The 22,286-nt window shown below is 44.8% G+C and overlaps 1 protein-coding gene across 1 annotated transcript in view; it reads right to left on the bottom strand.

The window, feature by feature from the left end:
* Nucleotides 1-40: 40 nt before the first annotated feature.
* Nucleotides 41-22,286, bottom strand: part of Prom1 (prominin 1) — a 72,573-nt gene continuing 50,327 nt past the window's right edge. The window contains exons 13-28 of the mRNA XM_048364459.1: nt 21,977-22,100; nt 20,243-20,346; nt 18,922-19,006; nt 17,384-17,530; nt 16,622-16,693; nt 14,461-14,553; nt 12,728-12,781; nt 10,228-10,308; nt 10,026-10,094; nt 8,949-9,041; nt 5,604-5,719; nt 5,074-5,097; nt 4,238-4,305; nt 1,607-1,646; nt 660-1,106; nt 41-622 (exon numbers count right to left, since the gene is read on the bottom strand). Coding sequence (XP_048220416.1) covers nt 1,618-1,646; nt 4,238-4,305; nt 5,074-5,097; nt 5,604-5,719; nt 8,949-9,041; nt 10,026-10,094; nt 10,228-10,308; nt 12,728-12,781; nt 14,461-14,553; nt 16,622-16,693; nt 17,384-17,530; nt 18,922-19,006; nt 20,243-20,346; nt 21,977-22,100 — 1,159 coding nt within the window. The 3' untranslated portion in view covers nt 41-622; nt 660-1,106; nt 1,607-1,617. The remainder of the gene's footprint in view (nt 623-659; nt 1,107-1,606; nt 1,647-4,237; nt 4,306-5,073; nt 5,098-5,603; nt 5,720-8,948; nt 9,042-10,025; nt 10,095-10,227; nt 10,309-12,727; nt 12,782-14,460; nt 14,554-16,621; nt 16,694-17,383; nt 17,531-18,921; nt 19,007-20,242; nt 20,347-21,976; nt 22,101-22,286) is intronic.

Genomic DNA, 22,286 nt, shown 5'->3' with positions numbered 1-22,286 from the left:
AAGGAAGCAATGAAGACACCACATTTTCCAAATCTCCTTTTTATTGAAACAAACCAGGACTGTGATCTGCACATGAAAAACACCTGGTAAATACTGACTTTGATTCTACCAGTTCTTCATTGCTGATCACCTTTGAAAAGGTCAATCCCAACATGAAAAATGCACAGCACTGACGCTGAGATTTCCTGTGTTTTTAAGGACCAAACTCAAAGCCTTCATTCATATTGAATAGCAAATCAAGGGGTCATGACAAGATCATCTTGTTAGCATCTTCACTAAAGATGATGCTTTGCTTAATGCTTATCCCTTCACTGTGATTGGCATCTATTAAAATAACTGCAGTTTCTGATGAACAACACTGCTTTCTCTCGAGATGCCTCTCAGTGTTGGATTTGCTGGTGGAGTAACACCAGTGTCTCTACTAGCAAGAGCAGGTTCCTGACTGCATTTTGCATTCCACTTCCAAACACAACAAATCATTGACAAAGCAGATAAAAATCCAGGAGGAGGACAGTATGCCTCAGGGTTCAAGGAACAGATTATTTCCAACAGAACCAATAATCCCATTCTGGCCTGACAGTAAGCTCACTGAGAAGAAAATTTATAGCACAACTCACTTGTACTATATATATTTGTACTATGAGTTGTACATATAGTACAACTCATCTGACTGTGGTAGAAGGAATATTACAATTTACTATACACAATAAATCCTGTAAACCGGGATATGTTTAGCACACTCCACATATGGAAGTAAGTTCAGAGCCCAGCTATTACATCTGAAGAGCTGACGGACAGAAATACATCCAATGGGGGAGGGGTTGGGGGAATGACCACCTCATTTATCTTACTAAGTAGAAATTCGGTGTAGAAAAGTGAAAAAAAAATTGACAGGGGCAATGATCCTTGAACAGTGATAGAAATGAGAACCACACACATGACTGTGTTTATTCCCAACCAAGTACCACCCAGCGACCAATGGTGCTACATGCTCCATATACCCAAGCCGCCATGTTGGCCCCATACATCCCATTGCTTTGGAAAGTCCTTGTAGGCTCAGAAACTGTCACGCATCTTTGGTCCTTCCCGTTTTGACTGGCTTGGTGCTGAAACAACAACAACAACAAAAAGTCAATGTTTTAAAAAACTGGCTTTCAATCATGAAAGAAATCTAGCCTAAAAGGGTTCATTAGCCTAAAATGGTTCCTATTAGGATTCCAAGAACTACAGGAAAGACGAACTTGTTCCAGAAGCACCTGTGTTGGACCCAATGGTTTGGTTCATCTCATTATGACAACTCCACAATACTCCAGGCACACATTGGTTAGTGGCATAGAGACAAGTAGGTTACTATTTTTTTTCTATTAGTAAAAAACAAACAAACTAATTTTTTATGATATACACATGGTTACATCATTGTATCTCTCTCGCTATATAAATACATGTGGTCATATACATATATATGTCACATACAGAATCCCTGTGTTCCATATAATTAAAATCACATTGTATAATCTATACATTCATCAAGATTTCCCATTTACTGTTTTAGGATTCCCAATGTCATAGTCCTATCAATTCTCTCATATGAAAGCCTCATATTTACCTCAAGTGACTTCAGCTCCAGCTGTCAATATCGTACCCGGCTAAAACAAAAACAAAAACAAAAACATATAACTATCATACCCTGAGGAAACTGCAGTTCTATCGCCTCTGGGCTAAGCAGGATGTGAGGAAGAGGAAGAGAAAAGCATACCACACCTCAGAAGGTTTGTCAAGAAAACAATCTGCCAGGTCAAGCTCGTCCTTCTAGCTTTTGTTTGTACTGCCTTTATGAAGAGGAGGAGGAGTACAGAGTAGACAAACTATGACACAAAACTGTGCAAATTCACCATCTAAGGTTAATTGGGAGCGTTAAGGACCACCAAGAAGAGGACCACCACATTAGTGTAGCAGAAACTGGCTAGCAGTAGCCGATGGGCATCTGTCTCAGCCGGCTATCTGGAATCTACCTCGAGAGGCAGGAGGCAGAAACAAAGGGCAGCTCTGCTAGGGATCTTGTTAGAACCCTGTTACTGAGATGCCAGCCCTGGCGTGCTTCTCTGGGTTAACAATAAGCCATAGCCCTACTGTCCTCCAAAATTTCTGTATGCCCCAAGGCATTGACAACCAAAGAAGTGTGAATCGGCGAGGGAGACGGTGGCGAACTCCACCCAGACGATGAGCGTTTCCCACTCAGTCACTCTGCTGGCTGTGACACTGGGTGGATCACAGCCTCCCTGGACCTCAGGATGCCTTGGGGATGTGCCCTGGGCAGACACCTGAGGCCGGGGAGGAAGCTGGAGGAAGGACACTGAGGCCGTCATCCCACAATCATGCACTCCTCCCCCCAAAGCCAGACATGCGCAGTGCTGGCCTCGTCTTACTCTCTTCTTTGTGCTCAGTGAAGAAGCAAACTCTTGGAGGGGCTTGGGGCTCTTGGGGAAAGGAGCTAGTGAAATTGACTCAGTGGGCTGAATATTATGAACATCTCTAGGCTCTGGTGGACCTTTGACTTCTAGGACTGAGGGAATCTGGGCCTGCACCGGGGGTCGCTAGCCCATGTACCCAATCTCATCCTGGAAAAGAAGGAGGCTCTGCTGACCTCAGAACCAGGAAATGAGTGACACAAACCAATTCAACTGGGGCTCATTCTGGAGGCTTCTGGAAAGGGTAGCTACTAGCAAGTATCTTCAGGCCATGAAGAGTTGGGGCTCTGAACTCTTAACACCCAATACAATAAAAGGATTAAGGGTATGAAAGTCCAGGTCCCTTTTCTCACAGCTGAAAGCACATGATCATAGCTGGCCCTGTCAAGTCAGTCTGGATGCACCCCCAAGATCTCAGCCAACACAGGGCTTGGGGAACTAATCGTAGTGGTCATGGAACAGCAAGTGCCGCTGATCCACAAGAACAAAGGCCCCAGGGTTCAGCCTCTGAGTCCTTCTCTTACAGGAGTCCATCCCTCGCCAACCCCTGAATCGAATCACACTTTGAACATGCACGTGCCAGTCTCCAGAATGCCAAGAGAGAAGTTTCTCTGGCTCACGGGCTACCTACTTCGGAGCATTTTGTTTTTAATCGCAGCCCAGACACAACTAAGATGACAGCTTTCCTCCAACTGAATATTCAAGTGAAGACTGGTGAAATTCATGCAGTGTCCCAAGTTGTAAGTTGGGCAAAGTCTTTCAGCCTTCTGAAAGGACAAATTTCTCGCCACTTTCTATCCCTGTTCCTCTTGAAACCTGACAAAGGCACAATGCCACCTAGGGTAAAGATGTCCCTGTTTGCTCTGGGAGGTTCTAGGTGTAAACACCCGGTGGATGGCCCAAGCCAGGGGGCATCCTTCAGTGGGACTGTTGGGATTGGACATGTCCCATGTGCACCACGGGGCTTCAAACACAAGGTGGGTCCTCCTTGCCCCAGTGTGAGACTCGCTCCCTTCCTCCTGACATATCTCTGGTGAACCCAAAGCTAGCCATGGCCAGCTGTGTGGACATGAAGGAAAACCACAGCCACCCAAGCGGACACTCCCTGCGACACCCTGACTGGTCCCTGAGGCTCTCTCAGCAGAAAGTTCCCACGCTGACGTGAAGTTTCTGTGGCACCTGGGGGGGAGGAAGCGCACCTGACCCCTAATACTCAGTGTTACCTGGGAAATAGCCAGACCCATATAATCCTAGAAAACACAACTTCATAAAGACTTGGGAGAAAAAAAAAAAGTGGCAGCTCTTTTTCTGGTTGATTATAGCTAACTTATAGGGAAAAAATAAAGAAGAGAGGGAAGGTGGGAGGGAAGGGAAAAAAGAGGAAGGAAGGAAGGAAGAAAGGAAGGAAGGAAGGAAGGAAGGGATTTTGAAAATCATAACTACTTGTTTATCTGGTGCAGACAGATGCTAAATGACAGTTGTACGTGCATTAATGATCCATCATAATCCAGAATCATACATAGCATTTAAAGATGACACCAAATTTCTGTGTAATTTTGTTGCTAAGGAGTCCGTTACAAATATAAACTTGTGGCATCAAGGAATGCTATGTAGGATGTGACTGGAGGTGGCCAGTGACAGAGAATCACGCGGGGAGAATTAGGAGACACCACAGCATGCAGGAGGAGTCTCAGTGGAGGAGGACAGGAAAACAGAAATGGCTGTCTGTCACAGGACAGGCATGCATGCACTCCCAGGCTTTGCTTTACCTTGCATAACAGGATTGTGAACACCATATAAATGATCTTTATGATAACCATTATTACCATTTTCCATACTGCAACGAAAATAAATAGACCAAGAACACCATGTTATCTCTGAGATGAAATGTTTGCATCAAGGATCAAAAGACAATGTACTGGTCATGAAAACTACGTGACAACTTGTTCAGTCTGCAAAGAAGGTAAAGGCGGTGGGCACACGGATGTTTTGCTTCCTTCAAACCCAAAGACAAAAATAACTATTTTGTGGGTTCATAAATGTAACATGTAAAATGTACATGCATTCAATTATTTCCTTCCTTCCTTCCTTCCTTCCTTCCTTCCTTCCTTCCTTCCTTCCTTCCTTCCTTCCTTCCTTCCTTCCTTCCTTCCTTCCTCCTCCTTCCTCTCTCTCTCTCTCTCTCTCTCTCTCTCTCTCTCTCTCTCTCTCTCTCCTTTTCTTTTCCTCTTTTCAAGTTCCAGGGCTTGTTTGCTCAACTGGCACTCTACCACTTGAGCCATACTTCTAGCCTGCCTTCTTGCTGGTAATTTTAGAGGCGTGGCCGTTTGGATTTTTCTGCCTGGGATGGCTCTGAAGTGTGATCCTCTAGATCTCAGCCCACCGAGCAGCGGGGATTGAAGGCGTGAGCCACAAGTGCCCAGCCTAGCAGGTATATGTGCTGATCTTTCTTCTTAAGAGGCTGCAATCTATTTTAACCCAGATATACCTTCTGCTCTTAGATAATTTTAAGGCCGTGTTCATTTAACTTTGCCCATTGTAACAGCAGAACCTCCCCCAACCCCTTTATGAATGTAGTTTTTTTAAAAAAAAAAAAAAAGCTTACTTTTTCATGGGTACAGTCTCAACACTACAAAATACAAAGAGGAGATAGGGTTATTGGATTACTGATGTTTTGTTAAGCTCATTAATATATACTCTGCCCACATCCTTTCTCCAACACATAAGCTAAGAGTGCAGATGAGGAAGAAATGCTCAGAAGATGACTGAAGTGAAAATGAAACACACACAAGCATCACACAGAGGGTGAGGGGCAGGCTAGAGAGCCCACCGGAAAAGTAGTAAACAACAGTTATCATAAAGTAAAATGCCAAGTCCCTGAGGGAGAGCTGCGAACAAGAAGTAAAAGACTGGTTAAGGAAGCAGAGATTCAACAGGAGGAAAACAAAAACCACGGATAAAAAAAATGGCACAAGAAGATAACCAAACCCTCCCACCTTTACAGAAACCACCCAATGTTTGAATAAATAACTATAAAGTCAAGTTTGGTGCTAATCAAAGCTTATCTTTAGCAGCTCTCTAAAAACAGGATTGTACAGAAAATAAGGCCCCCTGCACAGAGGCTTTCCCACTTACTTGTCATAAATGTCCTCTGAATGCATTTGGCGATAGTACTTGGCCAACTTGACAGCCAAGATGAGAGCCGGGAGTAAAAGCACAGTTGCTTTTCCTATGCCAAACCAGAACAAATTCTAGGGAGGGAGAAAAAAAAGCAACAAACAATCAGGAGAATTAAATGCTTGAAGGCGGGGATGGGGGTAGAAGTGGAAGAATGTGTATGTGTTTATTTTCACGTACAGTTTTGTGGTTTTTGTCCAATCCTGAGCTCAGGGCCTGAGCACTGTCCCTGGCTTCTTTTTGCTCAAGGCTAACACTCTACCACTTGAGCCACAGCGCCATTTCTGGCTTTTTCTATGTATGTGGTGCTGAGGAATTGAACCCAGGGCGTCACATATACGAGGCAAGCACTCTACCACTAGGCCATATCCCCAGCCCTCTCTTGTAGTTCTCTAAATGAATTTCCATTGTGTATGTGTGTATGTATATATGTGCGCATGCACCTGTGTGTGTCCCTCCTGAAGCTGAAGTCAGGGCCAGGCCACTGTTCCTGAGCTTTTTTGTTCAAGGCTAGAGCTTGAGCAGATAAATGTTTCATGGACTTTCCTATCAGGCTGGCTTTGAACTGTGATTCTCAGATCTCAGCCTCCTGAGTAGCTAGGATTACAGGTGTGAGCTACGAGTGCCGGCTCACCTCACTAACTGGTGGAGTAAGGTTACCAATCAGAGCAGACCAGACTACGCACAGCATGTACGACGTACAATCTTGTGGGTCCCACGCACAGGCTGAGCACCTTACACGTCTCAGCAACACCCACACTGGCCTACTTTGCAAACCTACACCCTTCAGGCTCGGACAGAAGTTCAAGTGCGGGCCTCTGCCTTAGGGTAATATGGTGTCAACACTTGACACTAGAGCAACTCTCACCCTCCGCCACGATGCAGAACATAGCTTAAACAAACAGCAGCTGCCCAGTGTCTTGCTCCTTGGCCTCACGTCAGCTTTGCATCTGGCTGAAATTAGTGTTTGCATTCAGTGACACTTCCGGCACCTAATATCTGGAAACTTCTGTCCCATTCCCCATGTGTATTTATTCATTCGTTTGTTTATTTGTTCATCTATTTAGTGCTGGTCTAGGGCCTTGAACTCAGGGCCTAGACACTGTCCCTGTCCAGCTTTTTTGGGGTCATGAATTGGAGCTAAGAGTATCATAGTCCACCTGGGTTGACTTTGAACCATGATTCTCACATCGCAGCCTCCTGAGTAGATAGGATTACAAGCATGAGCCACCAGTGCTTCCAACTTTCTTTAATGTAGATTTCTCTGTTTCCAGCCTCATGTGGAGAGGTGTCAGAGATGAAAGTGTTGTTCCCCGCCCCCAGTCCTGTTTTGCATCCTTTGGAAACCAATAGGATAGGAAATAAAGACAGTGAGCAGCCTGTGAGAAGTCCATGCTACCGGGAAGGGGAAGCCCAGAGCACTTCCTCACTCACTACACTGTCTGCGACAAGGTTCCAAGGCTGGGGAAATCCCTAGAAGCTTCTATGTGCCCCCCTCCTTCTGCCCCCAGCTACTGACTTGCAGAGAACCATGCAGAGTCAGGCGATCTGACTGGCTGCAGTGTGGGTTGAGGATGGACTCAAGGAGAGGTCCATCTAGAGAAAAAGCAGGTGACCCCAGGACTCCCCAGACCCAGGCCAGGAGGAAGGGCAGGCAGGGAGCCAGGGGCTGGGAGCCTGCAAGGAGCCTGCCTGCCCTTGGCCACGGAGATCACACTGAGCTGACCGTCCCTGTCTTCCCCTGGAGTGATCTGTGCCAGGCCAGCTGCCTGGTGACTGGAACATGGTGGCCGGCCAGCAGGCCCTTTGCTCACAGGGTTCAGAGCCCTGGGTGTGTTGGGGGTCAGATCTCAAAGAACCACACAAATAATATTCTCAACGGTGGTAACATCTCTAGGGGAAAGGCAGTTTTAGGTGAATTGTATGTAGGGGAGGGAGCCTGGAAGTTCAGAGGATTAGAAAATCTCGGAGGTGGGGGTGGGGGGGAGAGATTTGAACTGAAACCCGAAAATGGAGTCACCAAGAAGAGCGGGCACCTTTGCCCACATCCTGACAGTGTTCAGGATTCCTCCGTTATCTCCCATTGAACCACAGATGTGGATCCATTTAGGTGACGAAGCCCAGAGAATTTCAATGATTCTTTTCAAATCACAGAGTTCAGAATACCTCTGAGTGGAACTTGAATTCTGAGTGACAAGATCTGAAATAGGGCTGGGGATATGGCCTAGTGGCAAGAGTGCTTGCTTCGTATACATGAAGCCTTGGGTTCGATTCCTCAGCACCACATATATAGAAAAGGCCAGAAGTGGCGCTGTGGCTCAAGTGGCAGAGTGCTAGCCTTGAGCAAAAAGAAGACAGGGACAGTGCTCAGGCCCTGAGTTCAAGCCCCAGGACTGGCCAAAAAAAAAAGAGGGGGAGCAGGAAGGAAGAGAGAGAGAGAGAGAGAGAGAGAGAGAGACAGACAGACAGACAGACAGACAGACAGACAGACAGACAGAAAAACAATGGAAAACCAGGAATCAGGCTCAGAGGACAGGGCATGTGCAAACGCTCTGGGGTGAAGAAACAGAAGTTCTAAGTGAAAGGGAGATAGGTTGGGCCAACAGCACAAAAGTGAGACTTGGAGAGATGGTGATCCAGTCACGTGGGCTTAGTGTAGCCCGGAAAAGGATCTGGTATTTCCTTGGGTAGCAAAGGGAGGCGCTTTCCATAGAGCAAATGAGCAAATGCGCCCATGGAGAGCCAGTGCAGAGCCAGGAGCTGAGGGTACAGCTCATGAAGCAGAACTGACCCTCCCAGCGACCAGGTCTTGGGGCTTTAAATACACAGAGCAGCAAGTTTCGTGGTGAGTTCTGGATTGCAGACAGTAAAGGCTAAGTTCCTTCCCCATGGGAGGGATTGCCACAGTAGTGGCTCTTCCTTCTCTTCCTTCTACTCTGGACGAACAGCAGTTTTCTCCATGTGTGTCTCGTGATTGCTATAAAGCATGATTTCTGTAAGGGACGGGGATGTGGAGAATCTTCCTAAGTGTTATTTTTTGTTTTGTGTTTTGGAGAGAGGATCTCATAATGTATTCCCAGGTCAGCACCGGCTGGGATTGCAGGCATGTGCTAACCATGCCTAGGTCAATATGAAGAAGTTAAGTCTGGATTCTAAAAACCAGAATGAACCCAAGCAGAAAACGGATATTATGGTGTGCATTTTAAATCTGGAGGGGGTAAACATTCAAAGATGTCTTTGTTAGGTGTCTGACCTTAAAAATATATTTATTACATCTCCTTTTTGGAAAGAGGCAGTTCTTACCAGAGGGTCCACGGTGTAGCTACACAGAAAGACGCTGATAGCAGAATCCAGGGCCCTGGTGACGGGTTTACATGATGCCATTTTCTCCGAGAGCTAGAGAGTAAGAAACACCAGCAAACTTTCAGGGAACCACACTTATAAAGATCCACACTTAGGAGTCGTTTTACCTCTGCCCTGGGGTGGAAAGGGGATCTGCATGTCTGCTGAGACACGTAGCTGACAGGGGAACTGTCCCACAGAAAATGTTATATACTTTACAGCAAGCCCCTAACTGCCTCCAAGTATGCCCAGCTCAGTGCTTCCTCCTCCTCCTCCTCCTCCTCCTCTTCCTCCTCCTCCTCCTCCTCCTCCTCCTCCTCCTCCTCCTCCTCCTCCTCCTCCTCCTCCTCCTCCTCCTCCTCCTCCTCCTCCTCCTCCTTCTTCAGACAGTACTGGGGTTTGAACTTGGGGCCTCATGCTTATTAGGCAAGTGCTCTAGACTTCAGCTACCCCACCCACCTTTTTACGTTGGTTATTTTCAAGTTAGGGTTTCGCTTTATGCCTGAGTCATCTTGAACCACTACCCTGTTTCTTCTCCCATGAGTACTCCGGAAGAGAGCCATGCACCACCCATTGTTGCAGTTGGCATCTCCCAAACGCTTGGCCAGTGCTGGGCTTGAATGACATTCCTTCAAGGAGCTAGGGTAGGAAGGAGCCACTGCACCTAACCTCACGTGACCCTTGTGTTACCTGACAGAGCAGGTGAGGAGGAAAGACCTTGTTTGACACAAAGGTTTGGAAAAGGACAAAGGGGGAGGGGACTGGCCCCGGGGGTCTTTCCACTCAAGTTCTTTCCACTTAACCTCCAACCAAAATGACCGAGGATGTGATTGTCTTTTCTTCTATTCTTCTTTTGGACTGAGACTGGGACTTGAACTCAGTACCTGATGCTTTTACTCACTGGCTGGTGCTCTACCAGCTGAACCATGCCTCCAACCCCCTGAGGAAGCAATTGTATTTCCTTTAGCTGCTACCCTAGAAAATGACTCCCCTGAGATGTAGCTCCCCGTTTCTGTTTGTGACAGATAAACCACTTACAGTGACCTCCACCCATTGCAGGTAATGTTCAAAGTATCCTGTTATTGTTCTTACAAATTGCTTCGTCTCCTAGAAAGAAGTCAAAGATTATACAAACCATTACAAAGGTGAGGACAAACTCCAGTGCTCTCTTTAATGAATGGTGGAGTGTTTATATACCCACTTACTCACATGCTCATTGAAAAAGAAAAAGAAAACTCACTTGAGCAATAATAGAGGATATATTATTTGTGATGAAGTTCTGAGCAGAATCCAATGAGAAAAGGATCTCGGCCACTTTATTCTGAAAAACACAGCAGTAGATGAGAAGAGGATCATGTAAGAAAAGGATTTAGTTGGACAATCTGCAAAGCCATCACTAGGGAGATTGGATCCAGGGCCGGCCCTCTCTCCCCCATACCAAAAGAGAATGAGCAGATGGTATGATCAGACCGTGTGATATTCTCACATGCCCTACGCATACCACTTGTGTATTTTAAATATCTCTCGACTACCATAAATGCTGTGTAAGTAGCTGTTATATTGTACTGAAAGGGAATAATGACAAGGAGTCTAGGCGTCCAATAGAGATGCGGTCTTCCCAGGGGTGCAGATTGGTAGGAGCCATGAAGGAAGACCCGTGGCTGCAGACAAAGGTAGCCATTTGCTGACTCCAGCCCACAACACCATGGCCTGGCCTGCATTTCTGAAGGTAGAAGGGATGAACCAGACACTAGGTGAGTCCTTTGATAAGAATCACCTAGCTATCCACTCAGGAAGAAAGACAAGAAGGAGGGATCTACATTCTCCTCAAAGGAAACAGTGGACTTCCTGCAAGGTTGCTAAGCTGGGAAACACAGGAGAACGCTGGGATTTCATCTGCTTATTTCATTTTCCAAAGCCGAGGCTCTGTGCCTTATTATCACCTCATATTGAGGCTACTGAGAACCGAGACAGCTTGGTACAAATAGCAAGAGGGGCTTCTTTGGCCCAGAGGACTGAGGGGAATGCAGCCAGGCAGGGGAGTGGCCACAGAGGCCTGCTCCCCATTCACTTCCTGGGCAGAGCACACTTGCAAATTTCCCCCTTAATGTCAAGGAGAAAGGATAGAAAGGATGTGCAGTCCCGACTGCGTCTCCAGTCCTTGGCCCGGAGCATACACATGCTCATGAAGGGCACTGTGGTCCAGGGGCCGGGGAATGGTTCTGGAGCAAAGTAAACCTCCACGTGTCTGGAGGAAGCATCATTCCCACTGACTGCTGAGAAAAGTGATGGGAGGAGCATTTGTACTGTGGGGTTAATACTCCACACCTCTCATGGACGTCCCATCCCATTCAGTAAATCTTTATGGAGTTGCCTGTTGCATGCACCACAGACTTCCAGCTCAGTTTCTGTGGGGGAAAGGTTTTGGCCAGAGCATCCCTTGTGGACAGTTTACTTACTGTCAAGTCATTAATATCCTGGCATGGCTTCCTGGGGTGTGGCGTATATAGTCACCTGTCCCCTCCTCCCCCTTAACCTAGGGGATTCACATTCAGGATCAATAAACCTTTTCTTGGAGGGGGTGGGGAATGATCTGATCATGCATGTCAATATTACACTAAAGGATACAGTCTAACAATTACCAGCATTGTATTTACATTGCATTGGATATTTAAGTCATCCAGAGATTCATGCTGGAAAGTATACACAAGTTATGTGCAACTATTACAACATGAACGTCAGCATCCATGGATACTGGTACCCCTAGAAGGTTCTGGAAGCAATCCTCCCCCCATACTAAAGCATGACTATATTCTCCCACTCCATGATGATGACAATGAGCATGGCCATGTGACTTTGGCCAATGGAATGTAGGTAAAGAGGTAAGGTACTGGTTCTGAGTGGTGCTTCTGACTGGCTGTGTTTTCAGGACCTGTATTTTCCTGTTCAAGCTTGTTTGTGAAGAGTCTGTCTTAATAAAGGCTCATCCAACCCCTAAAGGAATTGGATCCTGTGGGTACTAAACCCATCACTGGATTCGCCCACTAAGAGCTTGGGGAGAGGGGAAGATAGAAGAAGGATATCATTGGGGTGTGCTTTTGTAGGGTACAGATTCTCCTAAGACAGATTCTCTGTCTCTGCTTCTTGGCCACTATGGTGAGCAGCTCTCCGTCACACCCTTCTGCCATCTTTCTGTCATGCTATGGACCTAAAAGCAAGGGAGCCAAGTGACCATGGACTGAAACCATGATCCAGAGTAAATCCTCCTTCCTCCTTTACATGGATTCGCTCAGGTCTTTGTCTCAGGAATGGAATATTGGACTGAGTACACTAAGGACACAGGTAGCAGCCAGACAGGAGTGACTCCTTCAGGCTGAGTCTCTGACAGGCAAATATGTAGAGAAGTTCGTGGTCAGCCAAGCAGTGAGGATAAATGTCTGCAGTTAGAAGGGACTGAGATGGATAGTTGTTTGACATCCTGTAAAAGTGGCCAGTGTAGCCCATAAGCTTGCATCCTATACATCAGAACACAGATTTCTTCAGATTTAATGACCTGCATTTACTGAACTATTTATAGACAGGAAATGGTAGAAAAACCGTTTGGCATTTAAAATAAATAAAATAAGTTTGGCATTTAAAATAGCTAGGTAACTGAAACAAGTACCTAATAAGTCAACATCTCATATACTCTATGCATGATATTGGAGAACAAAATCCAGAAGAGCAAAATAGATCCATACCTGCAATTCATTGGTGGTGCGTTGAAGCATCTTGATGCTTTGCTGTAAAGTGCTCTGGTGAACAAACACAACAGTTCTGTCAAGATTCGATAAAGCACGTGTTCCCCTCCCCAGATCAGCCATAAATCCTGACCTTACTCTCTAATGGTTGCATGCTAGAAAACAAAACCAAACCCACAAGTAGCAATGGCACCTTACATCCCACTAGCGTGTAAGAAAACCTGAACAAGAAAATCATGATGCTTACTGGAACCTTGCAGGTGTCCTGGGATTAATTTCAATCAGTGAGACAAGCTGTATGGAATAGCTCCTACACAGTAAGTGTGATTTACCTGAATTGCTTAGGTCAGAGGTGGCAAATTCATCTGAAAAAAGGTCAGATAGTGAATGTTTTTGGCTTTGGAGACTCCAATCAGTCCCATCTACTCAACCTTGCTCTTATAACAAAAGCAGCCATAGACAGTTTGTAAATAAGTGGATATGGATGTGTCCCAATAAATACTTACAAAAATTGGCAGTGGGCTGTATCTAATCTTCAGATTGTGATACATTAGGGCCAAAGTTTGCCAAAAAACCTAGGTTAGACTATACCCTAGGTACAAAATAAATTGCCTTTGTGTGTGTGTGTGTGTGTGTGTGTGTGTGTGTGTATGTGTGTGAGAGAACAGGTTTCCCTAGCTCTGAAGAGGCCAAAGATGACTGTCTTCCTGAAGAAAAGAAGACAAGAACTTACAGAAAATGCAAAAGATACCTGATCACATATGCTAGCTACAAGCAAGGATTGTAATGTAAGTCTTAAATTGAATAGACTTATTTCATTCAATTTACTGAATGGAGTAAATTGAACAGAAAGACTCTGGGAAGCTCTAGTGATTTATCTGGAAGTCTCTCGGTGGGGGGTGAGGTGGGAGAAAGCAGACGAGGAAGAGAGGGAGGGAGATGTAGAGGGAAGAAGGAGGGGTACTCAGGTCCAGGTTTGGGGAGATGGATTTGGATTCCTCTGCACACTCCTGCAGCGGATCTAGTGACCCAGCACCTTTTCCCCTTGAGACCTCCACACATGAGACCCGAGAGCCACTCCCCCCACCCCAGATTCCTCTGAAGTCACAAGTCTTTCATTTCCATGAGCCAGATAACCACAATGTGGGGATCATTCCCACCAAGTGTGTGTTTATGCTTTTTCTTTCTATGTTTAGATGAGGAAACTGAGGAGTTCAGTGTATGTGGAGAGGCAGAAGCCCCACTTGAAAGCCAGGTCTGTCCGATTCCAAAGCCCTTCCTGTGTCTCAACTACACGCTGTGTACATAGCATGAATGGAAGAAAGCAGGAGGCTAGAAGGGTGAAGAGAGCACACACAGAGGCAGCCACGGAGCTAAGAAGACGCAGAAAGACAAGCACTTACCCTCACTTTCATATATTTCTAGGCGGAGTTTGGAGAGAAGGAATTAGAGAACACGTGAGAGAGAACCCAGAGCAAAATCATCCACACAGGGCTACGTGCCAGGCCTAGGAGGCCTGCTAAGAGCAGTGGACACTAGAACAAGGACCAGGAGAGGTGCAGCTCAAATCCCACTGGCCATGCTCACACTGAACGAGGAGAGGGCCTAAGAATGGGCTTGGCCAATTAAGCTCCGTATTCTTTAAGGCACAAATCAATTTCTGAAGCCAAGGCCAAGTGGCTGGGACCCCATGAGCGCCCTCGGTGAATGCCACAGACCGCGAATGCCATTACCAGTGACTGTTCCATGGGCAGGACTTGTTGCTGGTGAATCCTTCTAATGGTTTGTGCATCTGTTTTTAGGGACTGCCTCAAACTTCCTGAGGACTACAAAGAGAAGAAAATATAGGTCGATGCCCACATTACAGACATCAGAATGCCACAGGGGCCCCAACACGATGTAAACCCATGTTCCACACTCGGCAATCATAGCACGGGGAGTTACAGGGGCTGGCAAGGTGGACCGTGCCCAGGAGCTCAGGTTCAAATCACAGAAGTACATATTCATAGCCACCCCTCGCAGCCTGAAGCCCTTCCTGAGCACCAGAGTCTTCCCTGCTTCTCTGTCTCATCATGCTATAACCATGACTGGGTTGCTGATAGATGAGAAACCCAGTGTCCAGTGGAGAACTGTTTATTTTAAATCAACCATTCATTTCTTTCCAAGTGACTTTGTTGTTGTTTTAGAGGTGATATGCAACAGGGTTACCTTACAGACATCTGGAAATAAGTACATTTCCTTTCACATAGTGTCATCTGTTTCCACATTCTCTCCCGTTCCCTCTCCCCCATCTCCACCCTCGACTTGCATAGTTCACTTTCATCAATGTCTAGTGCAACCAGTGCGCTCCATTGCTGCACGTTTTCACTCTTTTTCCTCTGATTCTGTGCCCTTCTTCCACCCTCCCTGTGAATGTGAATATAGTGTATATATGGTAAAGAATACAGACTCAAAAAACGATTGAGATAAAAGTCCTTTGTTTCCATATCTTTACAGTTGGTTTCAGTATGTGTACTATTTTGTATACATATGAGGAGGTGCTTGGGGATTGCACCTTTGTGATTCTCTCCTAAGACTATCCTCTTTTGGTGCGACTATATATGGGTATCTAGAATTCTGTGTATTTTGTCATATTTCAGTGCCTTTTAGATCTAAGTTTCATCTACCAGGGAGAACATGCGCTCTTTGTCTCTCTGATCTTGGCTTACCTCACTTAACATAATTTTTTCTACTTTCATCCATTTTTCTGCAAATGACGTTATTTTATTCTTTCTGATGGCTGTGTAAAATTCCATTGTATCTCGGGACCACATTTTTTGGATCCATTCATCGACTGCGGGGCATCTTGGCTATTGTGAATAGCGCAGCAATGAGCATGGATGTGCAGGTGTCCTTATCATATCCTGGCTTGTAATACTCAGAATAGATGCCCAGGAGTGGTAAAGCTGCACCATAGGGAAGGTTTATGTTTACTTTTCTGAGGAACCTCTAGGCTGCCTTCCATAATGGTTGAATAGTTTACATTCCCACCAGCAGTGCAGTAGGGCTCCTTTATCCCAACATGTCCTCTAGCATTTGTTGTTAAAATTCAGAATGTCCAACCATTCATTTAAGTGGTGTTGGGAGTATCAGCTCTAAGGATTCCACAAAGTAGATACCACGGCTGCATTTTACAGATGGAGAAACTAAGGCACAGAGGGGGCAAAATACCTCCCCTAAGCTCCTGCCATTAGGCAGAGGCTAAGTTAGGAATTTAAACCTACTTCTCTCCAGAACGAGGTCCCTAGTGACCATGATGTGCTGGTTCTTGGAAGGGACCCAGAAAGGTCATGTAGGCCCCACAGCAGAACGCATGAAGGTCTGTTTATGGACTCCCATGGTGTCCTGGACTCCTGTGCCCTCTTACTATTATTATTACCAGAGCCTCAGTTATCATTCCCTACACTGTAAGAAAAAGTGTGTGTGCTGCAGTTGCCTGGTTGGAGCAAAAGCAGCTCTAAAACTGAAGAAGCAAGGGCCTTGGGAACATTCGTGTGTCCATGAACATTTTTGTGGCATCTCCTCCTATGTCCAAAGAGATGAGGTTAAAAAAAAAAGATCAGGGGGCTGGCGATATGGCCTAGTGGCAAGAGTGCTTGCCTCGTATACATGAGGCCATAGGTTCGATTCCCCAGCACCACATATACAGAAAATGGCCAGAAGTGGCGCTGTGGCTCAAGTGGCAGAGTGCTAGCCTTGAGCAAGAAGAAGCCAGGGACAGTGCTCAGGCCCTGAGTCTAAGCCCCAGGACTGGCCAAAAAAAAAAAAAAGATCAGGCTCCAGGTGCCCAGAAATCCTTCAGCAGTTTCCTGAGCAACAACTCTGACAGCAGTGAACAGGACTATCTTAACTCACCAACTTGTTTGCATCTTCTTCTAGTTTAGAGGCAAATCCTAAAAGATCCACTTTTACAGTGGATTTATTAGCCTGAAAAACAGGTAAAGAAAACTGTATTATAGATCTCTGGATTGTAAACCTTAAAATCTAATACATAGGCAACAGACTGACCAAGAACCTATAATCACAAAGTAATAAGTAAGGTTAGAAAGTCTCACACAGGGGACAACATTTACATTTTTATTTATACATTCAGTATCGATATGGTTGTTATTTCTGTTATCATTATTTGGCAATGCTAGGCAAAGCTGGTACTCTATCACTTCAGTATGTCTCGAGCTCCACACAGATATTTTTAATGAAAAGAATACTGATATAAACCTCAAAACCACATCCAGTGAAAGAAACTAGACATAAAAGGTGATAAAGTATGTGACTCTACTTATATGAGAGATCCAGAATAGTTGACTCCAGAAAGAAAGACCATGGACTGGAGTGCTTAGGAGTTTGCAGCAACAGTGAGCAAATGCTAAAGGATACGGTGTTTGCTTCGAGGTGACGAAAGTACATTACAATGAAATGTCGTAATTGTGTGACACTGTGAGTATACTAAATGGCACTAACTAATCACTTTAAATGGTTAGTTTTATGTGAACTTCCTTTTATTAAAAAAAATCCAAAAGAAATCTAGACACTCAATACACCAGTTTTCCCCCCAAAACATCGCACACGCGCGTGCACACAGACACACACACACACACACACACACTTGAGTCATACCTGAGCCAGGTAGGTGTCAAAATCTATCTGGTCTACCCCACTTGCAGCAAACTCCTGGAGATTTGTTCTTCCTGCATCATCCAGCAATGTGATGCTACCAAGCTGGAATTTCATATTTTCAAATTTGTTCACAATGTTTCCAGTATGCTGCACAAAACAAAGGGACAGAGCAATCTATTGTACTCCAAGAATGTCACATATTCCATGCTTTAAAGCACAAGGGAAGTATACAGGACAAAAAGGGATACACATGTACACATTTGACTGGTATTTCTTTTTTTTCCTTCCTTCCTTCCTCATACCCCATGGCAAGCGCTCCTCCAGGAGGGGAGACACAAAGCAAAATAAGATTCCACTTTCATCATTGGAGACCTCAAAATGAAGGGATGATGACATCATCAGGTAAGCAAACAAACCCCACCAATAGGATGTGTGTGTGTGTGTGTGTGAGAGAGAGAGAGAGAGAGAGAGAGAGAGAGAGAGAGAGAGAGAGAGAGAGAGAGAGAGAGAGAACACGCAAAGGAGACTAGGAAGATGGAGACATGGAGAAGGTGACTTCTGATCACCCAGCCTTTACATGGGGATGCTGAAAGCAAGAGGGGGAGCTTTACTTTCAGGAAAATAGTGCAAATAAAACTGGGTAGGTAGTAGGAAGACATGGAGATTATCTTCTGGGGAAGTGTTTCGTTATGGGACTGTGGTTGTTGGTTTGGAGTTGTCCTAACAGCCAGACAGTACAGCGTGGAATGCCTGAATGTCCCAAGTGGCAGTTCCAACTGCTACCCCCTGTGGCACAGGAAAAATGGCCCTTAGCATGACTGGCAAAGAAGAAGAGGAAATCTAGCTAGGATTGGATTACAATTACATCTTATTTATGGGCTCTTGTAAAGGATTTAATAGAGATAATACAAAATTCACATAGCTTTCAAATACATGTCTTCACATTTGAAACCGTAAAGCCCTCATGGTCCCATGGCTCCTCTGGTGGTCTCCCAGGATGCCCGCCTGGCTTGGGAAAAGCCCTCCCCCTTGGTATTGCTTGAGATTGCTTTCATTTTTGAAGCTCAAAAGGGGACTCCAGACATGGGGAGTTGGGGTGGTTTGGGCTAACAGCAAACCAGACCTCAACAGTGACAACTCTGCTGCTCTCTCTTCCGTGTGCCCCATTGTCCTGGGGTCACATTAAAAAAAAAAAAAGTTAAGACAGTATGGGTGATACTTCTCCTGATTCCCAATTCTGGAACCTGGCAGAAAAGGAGGGATGGTCTTGGAGGACCGAACTCTCTGAGAATACATGCCCTTAAGGAAATGAAATCTTTTTCTGGGAAGCATCCTTAAGTTGAGGAACCTTTCTGAGAGCCTACATCTACTAGAGAACAACCTCAATCTACATAACATCAGGAACTAACTACATCTCCTTTCCAAATGGCCCGCTTTATCTCCGGTAGATTGCACATTGACACTAACTAAAGAGGAAGGCCCACACGTGGCTTTCACCGTGCAGTGTGTGGGGCCCAAGGTTGGTTCTGATGGCTCACCTGCTGGATGTTGAGATGATCTCGAATGTTGAAGGTTTTCTGCAGCTTAAGTGCAGTATAAACGCCTTTATCATTTTTGCAAGCACTACAGGAACAAACAAAGAAATGAAGGCCCAGGCACGTAGCATAGCCGCTTCCACACACTGAGAAAGTATAAAGGCTCAACGCTTCTCTCTGTGACACACTAGCCTCACTAATGCACAGCCCCTGCCTGGCACCTCCAGTCCTGATTTCTTCCTCTGCTGTGTTAACCATTCTATGATGAAGACACAGACAAGAGGACTGACAAATGTCCTTCTATCTGTCTCCTTTGTGCTGTTTTCTGATGTTCCCGGGTCAAGTATTCAACCTGGGAAGAACTAAATTCTTAACAGAGGAGTCCAAAATGGCTGCTCGGTGCACTAAGAAGGGTGTGTGCAGTGGGGAGGGAGGGTCCCTGAGTTGATGGGAGGAGTCTCGGTCACCTCTTAAGACATGCATGTCCTACAAAATTAAGAAAATTGAGGTTGGTGGTGGGGTTGGGAGGGATAGAGGACAATGTTGAAAAATGCAGTGTGTTCATTAACCGCTTCGTTAAATAGCAACTCCTTTGTACAACTACCTAAAATAACAAAAAAATTTTTTTAAGACGGTCCTTGAAGTGGGTCACTATTGCCATGTATATTTTCCATTTTATTCACCAAGAGCATGCCATATTAGAGCATGTCCTCTAGTCACCTCTGGTCTTAATCTGGGTAGAAATAAAAGTGTCCCTATCGCAAAACTATCCTGCGATCTGCTGTCAAATGATCATTTAGCTACTTCCTTCTTCCTTCCCCCGGCTCTGAGTAGAGCCGGTGATCTGCTCACACAGAGCTCAGATACCTACGGCTACCGATCAGCACAACCATTTCACCATCTAGCACAGGTGTATGACGTAAAGCAAGAGTGACTCACTCTACATTTAGGGTAAAAGGAGTAACACACACACACACACACACACACACACACACACATTTCTTTGGGAAAAGCTTGAACAATGTAGACCTCATCTCCTCAGGACCTAGGGATGGGATCAAGCCACTTTTAATCTTCACAGATAACCTAGAACTTTTTAGTCTCCAGAGAGAACTCCCTTGATTTCACCTGGCTCACCTGGCTCTTTGGTGTGAGCATGGACTTGTGTGGCTGTTAAAACTCAAGACACACTTACTAACGGAGCTAAAGAGATCAGTAAGGGGAAAGTGACCCAATTAGGCAGGGGCCCACAATGGCAAACTTCTCACTGGGTGGGGGGAGGGGTGTCTTCATATAGCAAAATACATAATGCAATCGGTGGTACCTGTAAACTTGTTCAAAAGTGAGCTCAGTATCGGAGTGACCGAGTATCATGCCAGAAAGATAGTATTTCCAATCCTTATTTAGTAAGTAGGGGGTGTCCAAAACCTGGAACAAATAAAAAAAAAGTGCTCTTAAATAGGCTTATACCAACATATGTATACACCATAAATAGAATATCTATCTACCTAAATTGAATATCAATATATCTATCTATGATCTATAGAGACAGGGTATATAGATAGATACAGATAGATATACATTTATAGATATTATGTACATGTGTATATATGTATGTGTGTGTACGTGTGCATACTTGCTTTGACAGAGGGTCTCAATATATAGCTCAGGCTCAGGCTGCACTTGAAGTCTACACTGTATGTGTTTGTATTTAACATGAGAAGTAATGCGTGTGTTCTTGATAAATATAGATTGAGTGGCCTGGAACCAAAATGCTTCATGCCAGAAGTGTTGCGGATTTTTTTTCTGAGTTTGGAATAGTTGTAGATACATAAAGATATATCTTGGGAGGGCACTCAAGTATACACATGAGGTACATCTGTTTTATACACGCTTTTTATATTATAGGCCATAAGGTAAATTTATATAATATTTTTATAATTTTGTTCACATAAACAAAATTTCATGATAGGAATTTCCCACTAGTTATGTCAAGTTGGTGGTCAAAAAGCTTCATATTTTCGAATATTTTGGATTTCAGATTTTTTCTGATCAGGGTATGGTTTTAAAGAAGTTGAGCTGTGGTTCAAGTAGTAAGAGTGCCAGCCTTGAATGAGAAAGCTAAGCCACAGCATGAGGCTCTGAGTTACAGTCCGAGTATCAGTGTGCGCGCACACACACACACACACACACACACATACACAAATGGCTTCAAACAATTACTTTCAAATGATTCAGCAGTGCACAGGACATAATGAAGCCCGGCTTGATGTCTTGGATTATTTTTTTTTTCTTAAGAGATCAAACAGAGATCATTTGATCCACTGAGACTCACAATTTAATTTTTGTTGACCCACTAATCCCACTGTGAGAACTGGGTGCTTTCATAGTCATTTACCTGATTTTACAAATAGACTTGGGTTGGAAAATATAAATACAATAAAAGACAGAAATACATTTCAAAACTCAGAAATGGGAAAAAGCAGTAGGAAACGATGAAAGACAGGCACGTGGACTCAACACTTCCTCACTAATGGAAAAAAAAAAAATCAAAATGGCAGGCTGAGCCCATAGGGACTGTAGGAATCCATCCTCGAAAAAGTGAAACTCGAATTCAGTCACTAGGGACAAACTTCTGCCAGAAGGGTGCGCTTTACCAAGCTCATTCACTTCAAATGCAGGGCCCCAAACCATCTTTGTCACCCACAGGACTCTTTAAATATCAGGAACCCTAGGGTGGTAAAGGGAGATCCTGGGAATGGCTCTTCTGAGAAATGACCACTGAGGAAAATTTCATTCTCTCCCAATACTACAATTCACGTTGATGTTCAAGCCTCTGTTCTAGGTATTGATTTCACGCACACTCAAAAAGTAAGACGACTACTAGACATAGGTGGGTATGTGTGTTATTACATATAGAAACAATCTCAGTGTGTGAATTAAAATCAGATTACTCCTAATTTATCACTGCTCTTGAAATGACCCACAAGATAGAATAAAATCCAAATCTAAACAGAAATTTCAAGTCTTCCCACAATAAGAAGAAAGTCAAACGTACCTCGAAAAACTTCTTGTTTGCATAAGGTTCACAGACCAATTTTTCCATATTTGCTCCAATGACAAAAGTAAAAGTTACAAGGAACATCAATATCCAGCAAAAGAGGAAACTTAATCCAACTCCACTGGGGGAGGAAAAAAAGAAATATGAAGTTAGCCATTCCATAAGGAATTACTCAACGTTACCTACTAGCACTTGTGAATTCTACCCACTTGGTGTGTACAGTGGACTGCAGTCTTCAGCGTGTTGCACATTGAATAGATCTCCACACTAGGGAGCGAGGCGAGGAAGACCCCCCCACACACACACA

Source organism: Perognathus longimembris, chromosome 16, assembly GCF_023159225.1.
Source record: "Perognathus longimembris pacificus isolate PPM17 chromosome 16, ASM2315922v1, whole genome shotgun sequence".
In the NCBI taxonomy this organism is placed as follows: domain Eukaryota; kingdom Metazoa; phylum Chordata; class Mammalia; order Rodentia; family Heteromyidae; genus Perognathus; species Perognathus longimembris.
This window is presented reverse-complemented; position numbering and strand designations above follow the sequence as displayed.